This window comes from Haliotis cracherodii, unplaced genomic scaffold (assembly GCF_022045235.1).
Source record: "Haliotis cracherodii isolate W230 unplaced genomic scaffold, xgHalCrac1.p SCAF_18, whole genome shotgun sequence".
NCBI classification, from domain to species: Eukaryota; Metazoa; Mollusca; class Gastropoda; order Lepetellida; family Haliotidae; genus Haliotis; species Haliotis cracherodii.
In genome coordinates this window covers 5,092,131-5,106,533 of record NW_027266273.1, presented here as the reverse complement: position 1 = coordinate 5,106,533, position 14,403 = coordinate 5,092,131, and the positions used below count along the sequence as shown (strand labels likewise).

The following is a 14,403-nucleotide window of genomic DNA, read 5'->3' as shown; positions in this document are numbered from 1 at the left end:
GGCTGACGAGTGAAAGTGTCAACTGGATCAGGTCAACGAGATGAGGTAAACGTTGTTTTATAACCCTGTTCTGTGTTATTTACGCATTTTTCCACTGATATAATGAGCTGGGAAACTAAAATAGTATGTCAGATTGAAAGTAACGCAGTTACATTTGCCTATAAGACTAATAATTATAAATTTTCAGATAGATAATATTTCCAGACCGAATATACAATGACTCAGCAATATTCCAGCTATATGACGGCGGCCTGTAAATAATCGAGTCTGGACCAGACAATCCAGTAAATGACATCATGGGCATCGATCCACGCAATTTGAATCGATGACATGCAACAACCAAGTCAGCGCTCCTGACCACCCGATCCCGTTAGTCGCCTCTTCCGACAAGCTTAGTCAAAGTAAGTAGCCACATGGGTTTAACCAATATCGTAACTGAGCTCTTTAAATTCCTCCAACTCTAAGTTGACAGGCCTTGATAAACCCGGACTACTGTTCAGTTAGCGTTAAATCTAATTCAACCACAACGCAGTGGCGGTAGGGTAGCCTAGTGGTTAAAACGTTCGCTCGTCATGCCGATCATGTTCGATTCCCGACATGAGTGCAATGTATGATGCCCATTTCTGGTGTCCCCCGCCGTGATATATTGCTGGAATATTGCTCAAAGCGGCGTAAAACAATACTCACTCAACCACTATTCTTGCATATTCTGAGTGAGTTGGGTTTAACGACGCTTTTAACAGTATTCTAGTTATATCACGACGCGTCAGCTTGATATTGGAGGAAAGACCGAAGTGATGCAGGTTTCAGACGTGTAGGTTTTGATTTGGTTTGTTTGTTGTTTTAACGCCGCACTCGGCAATATTCCAGCTGTATGACGGCGGTCTGTGTATAATCGAGTCTGGACCAGACAATCCAGTGATTGACATCATGGGCATCGATCCACGCTATTAGGATGCTGTGAGATGCATCAACCAAGTCAGCGAGCCTGGCCACCCGATCCCGTTAGTCGCCTCTTATGACAAGCATGGGTTGTTGAAGACCAAATCCTACCCGGATCCTTACGGGTTTACCACTTTGGTGAAACCTAATGGTGCTGACAAATCGGGGTTGCATATTCGGATATATTCAAAATCTTTGACTGGTACATGTAATATAAAAAACCCACAAAAAACAACTATTATTCTGAATAGGTTTTATTCAACTCTGTGTAAGTCATGGCGAAGAAAATAGGTCCAATATGAATATGTTTTTTTATGTACACAATAAATAAGCAGAAAATATCCACCCTTCGAATACCCTTAATCTACCCAACGCACATTCTAAGAGCCTTGAAGGAGAATGGGCAATTCATAAAAGAGACACCTCGTCGAACGATTCGTGAAACCCATTAACGTACACATCTTCAACACACATGCTGCATCCTCTGCACCAAATACGCCATTTAACTTCAACAAAACACGCGTTGTGTTATAACACAAGCATCAATAACATGTAACACAGTAACACAATGTGTGGAGATAATAACATAAATACATAATCAAACAAACAAAAAAAGTCTGGGTTGAACAGAGTGTTTCTGTATAATCAATTTATTATTCCCTGGCTTATTTTGCAACCGGAGGATAACTGATATTGTGATAATTCTTATCACTCATATGAGGTGAGGTGAAATGGGGTTTACGTCGCGTTCAAGATTATTGCACTTATATAACGACGTGTGTGTGTGTGTGTGTGTGTGTGTCTTGCACTAGACCGGACTGATGCCGATTTATAGTGCTAGCTCACTGAGATACCATGCCGCAGTTTAACATGAATATCCATCTCAGACACAGTATACTGACTCCGAACCGACCAGTCCTTGTTTTAGCCCCTTAATGCCGAGTGCCAGACAGGGTAACAACAAGCATGCCACATATAAGCCTGGGCAACCTTTAGCCAACCACTTATATGTGTAAAGATACATATTTATTCAGTTATTGCACAGAAGCCAGCAGTCCCGCCTTCCTGACTGTGCCGCACTATCATTACGATGCAAACCTAATGACGTCCATTACATTGTATAAATCATTGGAAATACTATTTTCCAATTTGGATTGGACGTTTCGAAACTTCATGTGATGTGATGTGATGTCATATATATATGAATCAAAACATGGGAAACAATCCATATATGTTCCAGCGAACGTTTCCAGTGACGTTTTCCTCCTTAGATGTTGAATAAGAAATAAGAATCAAATACAAATGTAGCCAGTGTTTTGGACCCCGATACATTACTAACAACAACCTCAATGTACACGCCGATGCTTGGTATATATGAGTGACTGGGTGATTAAGGTTTTACGCAGCTTTAAGCAATATTCCGGCAATATCACGTCGGGGGACAAAGAAATGGGTGGTATATACTTGCCGGGGACACCATATGATGGGACAGGATGACCTCAAACTCGCGTACATCCAACATACATATCATATCACTTCACACGCACGTTATGTTATATATACACCTGATGCATGCAACTATAAGTGTTTGTTGTTTTACGCCGCAGTCAACAATATTCCGGCTTCATCATGGAGGTCTGTAAATAATCGAGTCTGATCAAACCAGTGGTTGATATTATCTTCAACGTCCGGGGCCGCCGGATCCTTGCAATGTTACCAGACACACCAGAATTTAATTCGCTTTTTAGGACCAGCACAGGGGACAAGGGATCTATTCTAACCCAAGTCACCATGAGGGACTGAAATGCATAGTTGTTTATCTATGATTTAATTTTGAAGGGTAAGGATAATGTTTTTGTCTTTTTTGTAGGCATATAGTCCATGAAATCTTTTAGTATAACAACGCATTGCTCTCCTCTAATATTATTTTCTTCCTGGAGCTGATTTTATGTGCTTAGATCTGGTAAGACTTGCTTTTTCATAATCTACACTGGATGGGTTTCATAAAATACATATTCCAGTCATGGCGCAGGACCAGCCTTTCTGTTGTGCCGTCATGTCTTGACCAACGTCTCTTGGACATCAAATATATTAAAAAACATTCCAGTTTATAATGTGATTAAAAAATGTGTCATGACTTGGTAACCTTTTCGAGAAAATATTTGTTCGCTGTAGGTTAAAATATTAGTTATGTTTAGCCTTCCTAGTCTCGTTGGAAAATCGAGCCTCCGTACCCTCTTCAAGACGATTCAACCATACTAAGAAGCACACACTCGCTGCAACCGACTTAGCATTCATACCATTAGACAACAAAATAAGTATTCTGAACAGGAGAATACCCATGGTTAATATTTATTAACATTCGTATCTGAAATATGACCTCTGTTTTGTTAATTTCATTATTAGACCATAAAACACATTTAGTGTTGGTGTATACATGATACCAACAGGTGTTTTTTTTTATAAAAAAAAACATATAAAAATACATGCATCCATAATTCCGGATAGATTTACTTGGTATTTACGATCCACATCAAAGCGTACGACACAATCATTTAGCTCCACTGTAAGAAAACATGAATAATACCAGGTTACTACTGTGAAAGACAAAAATGTGGAATGTACGACAATGCTCGTTGCCACGGTAACATCAACGTACATCATCGAGTTATCTCCCTTCGACACAAGCTGAAGTTTGCATGGCAAGAGGTCACAAGGTCACCGAGCTGCCATTTGTCGGTGGAAAGTGTCTTCACATTTATCACAGATCTTGAATGCACTTGGCGGTGCTTCCAGTATCGTCATGATACCTTTTGTCCCCCGGACATGGATCAACCTTTTGTCGAACCCATGTCCACTTGAGCATTGAGAATTTCTTCCAGGTACTTCGTAGAGATTGTCCGTAGATCGACGAGCATGTTTATGATGCGGGCGAGGAGGAGGACCCCTTCGCCGTGGTTGAGGAGAAGCTGGCACTTGAGGGCCATGCACAGGTCAGTCTCCAGGTTCTCTAACATCTTCCTCGTCTTTAGCCCTTCACGATCTGAAAGGAAAAAACAAACGGGCTTCAGAATATTCGAAAGCTTTTCAATGCTACGCTTCTACTTCAAAATCAAATTCTTAGAATCCAATTTCTTCAAAGAAGCCTTCAGACTTCAACACACCTAAAACTGGCACTGAACACTTTAATTGTTCAACATATGTCAACATATGAAAATTCCAGTTTTGACATATTTTGTTGGAGTTGGTAAACGCTTTGGGGTTGTTATACGGACCCAAATAGTGGAGAGCACGTTTTCTTTTCGTTTTTATTCATAACTCGTCCGGGTTACAACATTCAAGGTCTCGGTGGAGCTTTCAAGGGCTTTTGATGCAGATATGTGGATGGCATGTCCAGATCATCTTCCCGAGGCAAGCGTGTCCACTTGCCTATATCAAAGCCTAGTTTGTGGAAACAAGACTTTGCTAAAAAGGCTAGTGGAGGCTCTTGTCTAGGAAAGATGTTTCCAAATATGACGCTTCAGTGACAAACATGATGCCCGATGCTATTCCCTTTTTTACTTGTGTCATATGCAGAGCTTTATTATGAATGTGGAAAGGGTTTTGTCGTATTTATTTAATGAAGTCAATCCTTAAAAACATTTCGTTGAACATAGCCGTCAACTGCTTCCTACCTGGGCACAGAAGGACAATTGCACAGACAAGGGACATCTCCACATCCGTCAATTCAAACTTCCTGATTTTACTGACGACATCGTGGAAGTTCCTGAAAACTGTTCCCATGAGCCCAAGGTTAGAAAGAGCCTCCGTCTCCATATGGAACTTGAGTTTCTCGTCTACCCAAACCCCATCAGTCAGATGAACATGGGTGGAGTCGTGGAGAACCGCCATCTCCAGCAAACAGGACTTGATGAGGACACGCTGGTCCTCAAGGGAGATGTCAAGGAACTGAGGAATCTCCTTGGCGAATGTCGAGATACAACGCACCATGGTTGGGAGATATCGGAGGTAGATGTTCTTCGACTCTTCCTGGGTGGATATCACTTCCATCTGGAACATAACAGAGGTTTTGTAAGTAAGGGCTGAAGTGGGGAGAAGAGATATAACAGAGGTTTGTAAGTAAGGGCTGAAGTGTGAAGAAGAGATATAACAGTGGTTTGTAAGTAAGGGCTGAAATGTGAAGAAGAGATATAACAGAGGTTTGTAAGTAAGGGCTGAAGTGTGAAGAAGAGATATAACAGTGGTTTGTAAGTAAGGGCTGAAGTGTGAAGAAGATATATAACAATGGTTTGTAAGTAAGGGCTAAAATTTGAAGAAGATATATAACAGAGGTTTGTAAGTAAGGGCTGAAGTTTGAAGAAGATATATAATAGTGATTTGTAAGTAAGGCCTGAGTGTGAAAAACAGACCCTGGATTAACATTGACAATGGTCAGAATGGGTAATTATAATCCCAGATGGTTCCTCAAATTCTACCTATTGGGAAACGTCTAGCCTTGAGGCATTGTATCATTCAATTTTTATAAAGTTACGTTTAAGTTAACACCAGAAAATCCAGTGATTGGCATTATGAGCATCGATCTACCCAATCAACCAAGTCAGTGAGCCTGACCACCCGATCCCGTTAGTCGCCTCTTACGATAAGCATAGTCGCCTTTTACGACAAGTATGGGTGGCTAAAGACCTATTCTACCCCGTGTCGGTAAGTAGTGTCATGTGATCAATGTGATATTCCACCAAAGTTAAAGAACAAAGTTATAGATATAAACACACATGTAACGGATCGCCATATATGTATATGTTTCCCAGATTATTGTTGACACAACGACCAAAGTTGTGGGCTGACAATAACCAAAAATACCCTGAAAAACAACTTAATCGTTACATAAACATTCAACCATTAAATCTTAGTCTCATTCTAGTACTTTATTTCTTACCATTCAGTGACAAATATGATGTCTGATACAATTTAATATATTGACTTGTACCATATGTTCCCGTGGTTTTGTTTTTTCAGGTAAACAATTGACACGCCTTTGCGTGTGTTTGTGACGGCTGCCACTAGTGGGGCAGGATACGCTCACATTTTCGCGAACACCTGGTATCATTACTATTTGATAGTGATTCATGAACACATGTTTATAATGCAGTCGGAATCATACACCGACTCTGCTTTAAGTAGAGATTTCCTATTATTAAGGAAATGCTTGTTTACGTTCCTATTTTCCTAAGAAACTCTATTCACTTATTACTGCAAACGATTAGTACTTGGAAAAAATAAATGAAGCGAGTGTCTTTTTTTAAAATAGCTTGTGTGGTCCCTTCTAGTCTCTGAAATTAAGATATTTTACAGAAAACTAAAGTTGTTAAATTATCTTATACAATATTAAAAAAGGAGCCCAGAGACTTTTCATTTTCAGAAACTGAAATCTAAACTCGCTAACTATTATAGACTTTGGATTGGATATATTTGTTTCAGGCTCTGTATGACCAGCTGTGATCTAGTTTACTGACCTTTACAAATCATTGAAAAACAGCCATATGGCGCTAACCCATTAATATCAATGATCTGTCAGCAATCACGATTTCACAACCATTCCTCAACACCAGTATATCATGTTTCCCGTTAATGCTACACAGCGGTTTAAATGCCCATGCAGTTCTTTACCCCGTACATGCACTTGTCTCAATCACAGAGGAATGTCACGATCTTAATGTTAACTTGCGAAACACAATGGACTAACTGTACTGATAATCAATGGACGCCTACAACAGTGTACTCTTCATTTGAAAGTGACACACACACGCCTGTATACAAAGGACGTTTTAATAACAATAATCAATCTAAATGTCATGTGTAATTCCAAAAGACATAGGCCTTGAGTAAACCTACTCTTGTCAAAGGATATGTGACCCACCTACATCATATAACCAATATAGCTTGACATATCGACGCTCACTGACGAACCACTCAGGTCGGCGATCAGGGCAAATGGTTCATCATGAGCTTGTAGCACTCAACAGGAAATCTACCGCTCTGAACAAATAACTTGCTTTTTACACAGAGATTCCTCTTTATAGATAAATGGATTAGCGTTGCATGACAACAAAACAAAACATTTCCGCAATATCAAAGCGTAAACGGTTGTTGAGTCTTAATGACTTAAGGATGGGGTGAGTGAGTTGGGTTTAACGCGGCTTTTAACAGTATTAGAGTTACATCAAGTTACAAAGTTACCACTTCGGTAATACCCACGAGCAGGGGTGTGGTGCTGACAAACCTACAAACATAATCGGGGCGAACCTGGATTCGAACAGTCATAGGTTTCTGGCGTGCCCAAGGGACGCAACTCTGCACAGAGAATCGCGGCGCCTTAGTCTACTGGGCCACCCGTGCCCCTCACTTAAGGATGGAGAAAAGGAACGTTAACACTCATTCCATGATTATACATAGTTTTAATTCCTAGCTTCATCACCTCACAGTTTCGCCTGAAGCATGAACATCACTTAATCTCCTAATTTCTTGTGAAGATATGTCTAGTATTTTCTAAATAGTTTTCAGATCTAGTGTTGTGGGTACATAGAAGGGTAAAGCTTGACAACCTGTTCAATATTTCTTCCCATTGTCTTTTTCATCGGCATACCCAAGGGTTGACCTGCGTTACTTGTGACTTCTCCTACACCAAACTGCCAGGTGAAAATTATAAATATTGTTCAAATCGGAGCTAAACCCAACCCACGCCCTCACAATTACTCACAGCCTCTACATTGTACTGAGACTGGTTAATGTGATAAAGTACACGAAGTTCATACAATGTTATTTTGTAAAAGTTCAGTCACGCACACAAGTGCCCACGAAGACATTTCGTGGGTTTATTAAAGGGCAAGTTAGTCTGTGAGTGAGTGAATTGTGTTTAACGCCGCTTTTAACATTATTCCAGTCATATCACGGCGTGTCAGCTTAATTTGGGAGGAAAGCCCGAAGTTATGCAGGTCTCAGACGTTAACCACTTCGGTGAAACCCCCGAGCACGGGTATGGTGCTGACAAACCTAGAAACATAAGCGGAGCGAACCGGGATTCGAGCCCACTATCATAGGTTTCTGGCGTGCCTAAGAGACGCAACTCGGAGCGCCTTAGACGACTGGGCCACCCGTGACCCCAAAGGGCAAGTTAAGTCAACTTTGCAGATATAAATACTTTAGGGCATAGTTAATCACAAATAATTGACCAAAACTAAATGTGGCAATCGGAAATCGTGTGAAAAACACAATAATAAACGACACACGAAATCGTCTCCCAAACGAAAAATATCCTCCGGTAAGAGGATTCCCCTTGTAGGAGGTTAAAACAGGTTCCCTCTGCCTGATGCGCTGCGCTGTCTTAACGATCAGGCCGGCTCCCAGTCTGCCTGGTGGTTTATTACGGGTCTTTCTATTTGTCCCGCGCGGACCCGAGGGTACCTGTACCTATTAAGGGTACAGATCCACCCGTGCGTAGTGATGGGTAAGACAATATGGGATTAGGGGGGCATCTCACATCAGACAAGTAATTCATGAATAGCTCACAACATATGACGACACAACTAATTGGTGAACACTATTCACATACACTGTGCTGAGTGAAAGTACATAAATATCAATGAATGAGTGAACATATTAATCATTTAGTACGATTTGGGCAGACAAGAGTGCCATTCCATTGTGACATTCCATTTACAGTTCGTTCCCAATTCTGAGAGAGAACGGCCCTTGGGTTTTGTCAGATATAAGTTCACGATTAAGACCAGGGTCCACTTGCACAGAGCGATCTTTGCGCTAATACTATTGTAAGCCTATGTTAAAGTATGGGAGTTACGATCATCTTAGAGCAGAGACTATTGTAAGCCTAGGTTAAAGTATGGGAGTTATGATCATCTTAGCGCCTCGGAAACAGCAGGCTAACATCATTACTACATTTAAGCAACAATCACCAAAGCTGACTTTCACGAAGCACAATTAAATGTCTCTGAACAGCGGGGCGACGCCACAAATCATCTCGAGGGATGTCATCACAATCCAGGTAGTTGTTGATGGCACCCAAGACGTAGTATCGAAACCTAGACTATGACCTTGAGGGAGAAGAGACAACTTCTAGCCAACCAGAAACCAGTGAACGGTTTTATCACAATACTGTTTCCCATCTGGACTGTGAATTATGCAAATGGAAATGGGAAATTGGACAAATAAGACAATACTGAATACAGTGTTCATTCGTTTTATCAATTGTTTATTATACATGTAAATTTTGGAGTAAACGACGTCCACAAATTCACCTTATGCCCCGTCAATACACGTTTGGTCCTTCATCGATGATTCCAACTTATTTTTATTAAATCTGTTCATGTTTTCACTTCGTCTGAAGAAAATATTCCGGTGGTTTTCCTGCTAGAATTTTCTCATGGAATGGACAGAGTTATCTCCCCAATGTATGGTTCACACGAGGTACTACACCAGGTCAGCACTGAGTGGGCTATCTTGAGTAGTGCCTCCCCATCTGAAGGGCGTATATATAAAATTACGAAACGTATCAAAGCTTTCATAGGGCAAAAAACAATATACATACCCTGGTTTGACATAAATTGTCACTAGTATTGCGACCATTCAGCACACATTTCTTATCAATTAAAAATTGAATACACAATTTTCCATTGTTATTTAGTGTGAAGTCAATAGCTTGTCTCTCTAGGAGGCAGTTCATGCTCTCTGTGTAGACAGTCTCATCGCCACAGCGGCTGTTAAAGTGACCGATTGACAAAGTATTTAACGTTTGTTGTTATCTGTGCAATTTGCAACCACCCCACATCATAAAGCGCGATAGAATAAACAAGGAATAAATTTACAGTAACACGGTATTCAATTAATTATGTTGTTATTTTGCATTTTGCAAGCACTTCTCATCACAAAAGGTAACAGAAAACTGAATATGAAATTTCATCATTTTCAGTGAGGATAAGCTTGACAAATGAATAAAAGTTTTATTAAAGTTAGGTTTCAACCACCATGTTGACGTGAAAGCACACTGCATTCTTCATAATACCTTTCCCCATATTATATAAATATTTTTTTTACAATTATATTTACAATTTGACAAACTATAATAAATAATGAATCAATAATATATTCCATCACCTCCTAACGATAACCAATCTAAATGCTGTTCCACAAGTATTCACTGCCAATTTACTCTAATAATAAACTATTATCTTTGGTAGATAGATACAGAATAATCCACATCTTAAAGACGCTGTGTGTGAGTGAATGTTGTTTAATGTCGCATTTAGCTTTTAACAATATCCCTGTACTTAATCGAGTCTTAACTAGACAAACATGTGGTTGATATTGTGAGCAACACTGTCGGGGCCCGATGACATACAATTTATAGTCAACGAACCCTGACCACTTGGACAAGCTGCGGACCTATTCTGACGCTGATTTCTTGGTATCACCGAAAGCATGAAGTACTCGTTGCCTATTTTGTCCAAGAATCGCCACAGGGTAAATGTCGACCTCACAAATACCCTCTACAATATGACTCCAATGATTTATATCAACTTTTTTACACATCACGGACAACACATATATCCCTGCTACAAATAATATTTGTCTACTGACCTCAACAGGGGCCACGTCTTTGGAGACTCTGTCAAACTCCTTCGAGGCGGACTTGAAGGCGTCATGTATACAGAGAACCATCTGTTCGTTCTTCACCTGTTTATCTACATCAACTGCACCGCTCTGGTTTTGTGGAAGGACAAAGAAATTGGCGCTAGATGGTCGGTCCTTTTTCGGACAGCGTCCTAACCGTACCGCTGAAAGAGGAAATAGACATGAAAACATGCAATACACCCTAAGGCAACATCGTCCGAACCGTATGCTCTTCACATAATAGAACTTCTTGTGTCAAAATCTCGACATAATGGATAACTACACTCAATAGTCGTTGATTCCTTGTATGGTAGTATTCCGGATTAACGAGGTTTCACCGTATTTGGAGGGCGAAGGGGTAGCCTAGTGGTTAAAGCGTTCGCTCGTCACGCCGAAGACCCGGGTTCGATTCCCGACATGGGTACAATGTGTGAAGCCTATTTCTGGTGTCCCCCGCCGTGATATTGCTGGAATATTGCTAAAAGCGGCGTAAAACCATACTCACTCACTCACTCACTCTGGTGTCAAAATCTCGATATAATGGAAAACTACACCCAATCGTCGTTGATTCCTTGTATGGTAGTATTCCGGATTAACGAGGTTTCAACGTATATGGAGGGCGATGGGGTAGCCTAGTGGTTATAGCGTTCACTCGTCATGACCCGGGTTTGATTCTCCAATACAATGTGTGAAGCCAATTTCTGGTGTCCACCGCCGTGAAATTGCCAGACTATTACTACAAACGGCGTAAAACACTCACTCCGTCTCATTCACTCCCGTACTTACTCACTCTTTTACTGCCTACAACTTAATACATACTGAATGTAGGATCGATGCTCAGGATGTCAATCACTGGTTTGTATGGTCCAGACTCAATTATTTACAGACCGCCGTCATATAGCTGGAATATTGCCGAGTGCAGCGTTATAAACATACACATAGACAAACAAACACGCGTAAGGATATACTCACACTCGTGAGACATGCCCACAGTTAGGCATTTCTGTAAGCGACAGAACTGACATCTGTTCCGGCTGATCCTCATGATAAGACAACCCTTGGGGTTATCACACGGTTTGTACGTGATGTTCTGGCGGATTGTCCGTCGGAAAAAACCCTGCAAATTGAAAAGTGACACTGTATTGATGTTTGCAATATATTCAGTGAAGATTGTGATGATGGAGAAAGGCATCCATAGAAAGGCGGGATCAGAGTGGATGGAAATGTTAAGACAAGCCCAGGAGCAGGGTACCGCGTCCTGACTTCTAACATCTCTCATATAGACGTCTACAGAGATATTAATCTAAAGAAATACAATACAACAGAAATCATTATTTTCTTCAATAGAAAGGAGATATATTCATATTTTTATCAATTTTGAATTGAATCACTTGTGGCCGTTAAGGATATGCGCTGACTCTCATATTTTATCACATACTTCGTGCATCAATAAATACTGCCATACATTTTTTATGAATGATTCGGAAAATTTAGTGAAAATGCTTATTCACTCCTACATGTTATTTCATTGTGATTAAGGTCCATGTGTTACGCCCTAAACGAATCAAAATTAGTGTTTTTCTCTTCCTATCTTCTCTTCAAACCTTGTCTGACATTCTTTCCCGGATTTATTTTAACTTCTTACATTCTGTCGCCGAAAGTCTTACAGAAATTGCACTACTACGGACTTCATATTTGCTGATTTCAAAGTAAAAACTTCTTGAATATCAACTATTATAGTCTTTGGGCAGGCAATAGGGATCTGCTAGGATATTGGCACCTTCGCGCCTAAATATTAATGTTTAATTTAGCTTCAGCTTCAGTTTAGATAGATAGATAGATATATATCCTACAGAATACAATGTACAATACAGATATTACACCCCAACTTTGCACCCTTCAGTATTAATTGTACTGAACAGATGGTCAGGTCGTATCATACATCCTCAGAATACAATGTACAATACAGATATTACGCCCCAACATCATTCAGTATTAATTGTACTGAACAGATGGTCAGGTTCTATGATATGTCCTCATAATACAATGTACAATACAGATATTACACCCCAACTTTGCATCCTTCAGTATTAATTGTTCTGAACAGATGGTCAGGTTCTATCATATATACTCAGAATACAATGTACAATACAGATATTACACCCCAACTTTGCATCCTTCAGTATAATTGTACTGAACAGATGGTCAGGTTCTATCATATATACTCAGAATACAATGTACAATACAGATATTACACCCCAACTTTGCATCCTTCAGTATTAATTGTACTGAACAGATGGTCAGGTCGTATCATACATCCTCAGAATACAATGTACAATACAGATATTACGCCCCAACATCATTCAGTATTAATTGTACTGAACAGATGGTCAGGTCCTATCATATATACTCAGAATACAATGTACAATACATATATTACACCCCAACTTTGCATCCTTCAGTATTAATTGTGCTGTACAGATCGTGAGGTCCTATCATATATCCTCAGAATACAATGTATAATACAGATATTACGCCCCAACATCATTCAGTATTAATTGTACAGAACAGATGGTCAGGTTCTATCATATATACTCAGAATACAATGTACAATACAGATATTACACCCCAACTTTGCATCCTTCAGTATTAATTGTGCTGTACAGATCGTGAGGTCCTATCATATATCCTCAGAATACAATGTACAATACAGATATTACACCCCAACATCCTTCAGTATTAATTGTACTGAACAGATGGTCAGGTCCTATCATATATCCTCAGAATACAATGTACAATACAGATATTACACCCCAACATTGCACCCTTCAGTATTAATTGTACTGAACAGATGGTAAGGTCCTATCATATATCATCAGAATACAATGTACAATACATATATTACGCCCCAACTTTGCATCCTTCAGTATTAATTGTACTGAACAGATGGTAAGGTCCTACCATATATCATCAGAATACAAGTTACAGGACATGCAGTATGCCCCAACTTTGCACCGTTCAGTATTAATTGTACTGAACAGATGGTAAGGTCCTATCATATATACTCAGAATACAAGTTACAGGACATGCAGTACGCCCCTACCTTGCATCCTTCGCACGAGAAGACGCCGTAATGGAAGCCAGATGCCTTGTCCCCGCAGACTTTACACAGAATATGTCCTCCTGGGGGTGCGCCTGCAAAAGAGGAAGAAGACACTGGATAATTGTACTGCACACACACCCTCACACACACACACACACACACACACACACACACACACACACACACACACGAATTATGGGCTAAATATACACCGCGTCATGGATGAAGGGTCACCTAGGTATGTAGGATGTCAGTGAGCGAGTTAAAACTTAAAAACTTAACGTCGCATCGGCATTAGTTCAGCAATATAGCGACTGTGGGGTGAACATATGACAGTAGCCGTCAATAGATCTGAGTATCAAGTAAGGATAGGGTTTATGGATGGACAACTTCTTTACAATAAGAGCGACGTTTCGGTGTAGGTTCTTACACCGTTATCAAGCAAGTGATATACAGAGTATAGTTGACAAATATATATATAGGTAGGAGGCATGTTCAAAGATTAGTTCACAATGTAATTTTCAGTTAAAGAACTGGTACTTATGCCTGTCACACTGATTGGGTTCCTCTATGAAATTGGAAAAAACAGGACAACGACTAGTACAAACAAAGAATAGTGCAAGATTGAAGGTAATAAAAAGCTACCAAAAACACACGCCTGGACTAAGGTTCAA

At 40.1% G+C, this 14,403-nt stretch overlaps 1 protein-coding gene across 1 annotated transcript in view; it reads right to left on the bottom strand.

The window, feature by feature from the left end:
* Nucleotides 1–3,278: 3,278 nt before the first annotated feature.
* The window catches only part of LOC139465690 (nuclear hormone receptor E75-like), a 33,676-nt gene continuing 22,551 nt past the window's right edge, over nt 3,279–14,403 (bottom strand). The window contains exons 3-7 of the mRNA XM_071247474.1: nt 13,730–13,821; nt 11,599–11,743; nt 10,594–10,790; nt 4,617–4,992; nt 3,279–3,985 (exon numbers count right to left, since the gene is read on the bottom strand). Coding sequence (XP_071103575.1) covers nt 3,774–3,985; nt 4,617–4,992; nt 10,594–10,790; nt 11,599–11,743; nt 13,730–13,821 — 1,022 coding nt within the window. The 3' untranslated portion in view covers nt 3,279–3,773. The remainder of the gene's footprint in view (nt 3,986–4,616; nt 4,993–10,593; nt 10,791–11,598; nt 11,744–13,729; nt 13,822–14,403) is intronic.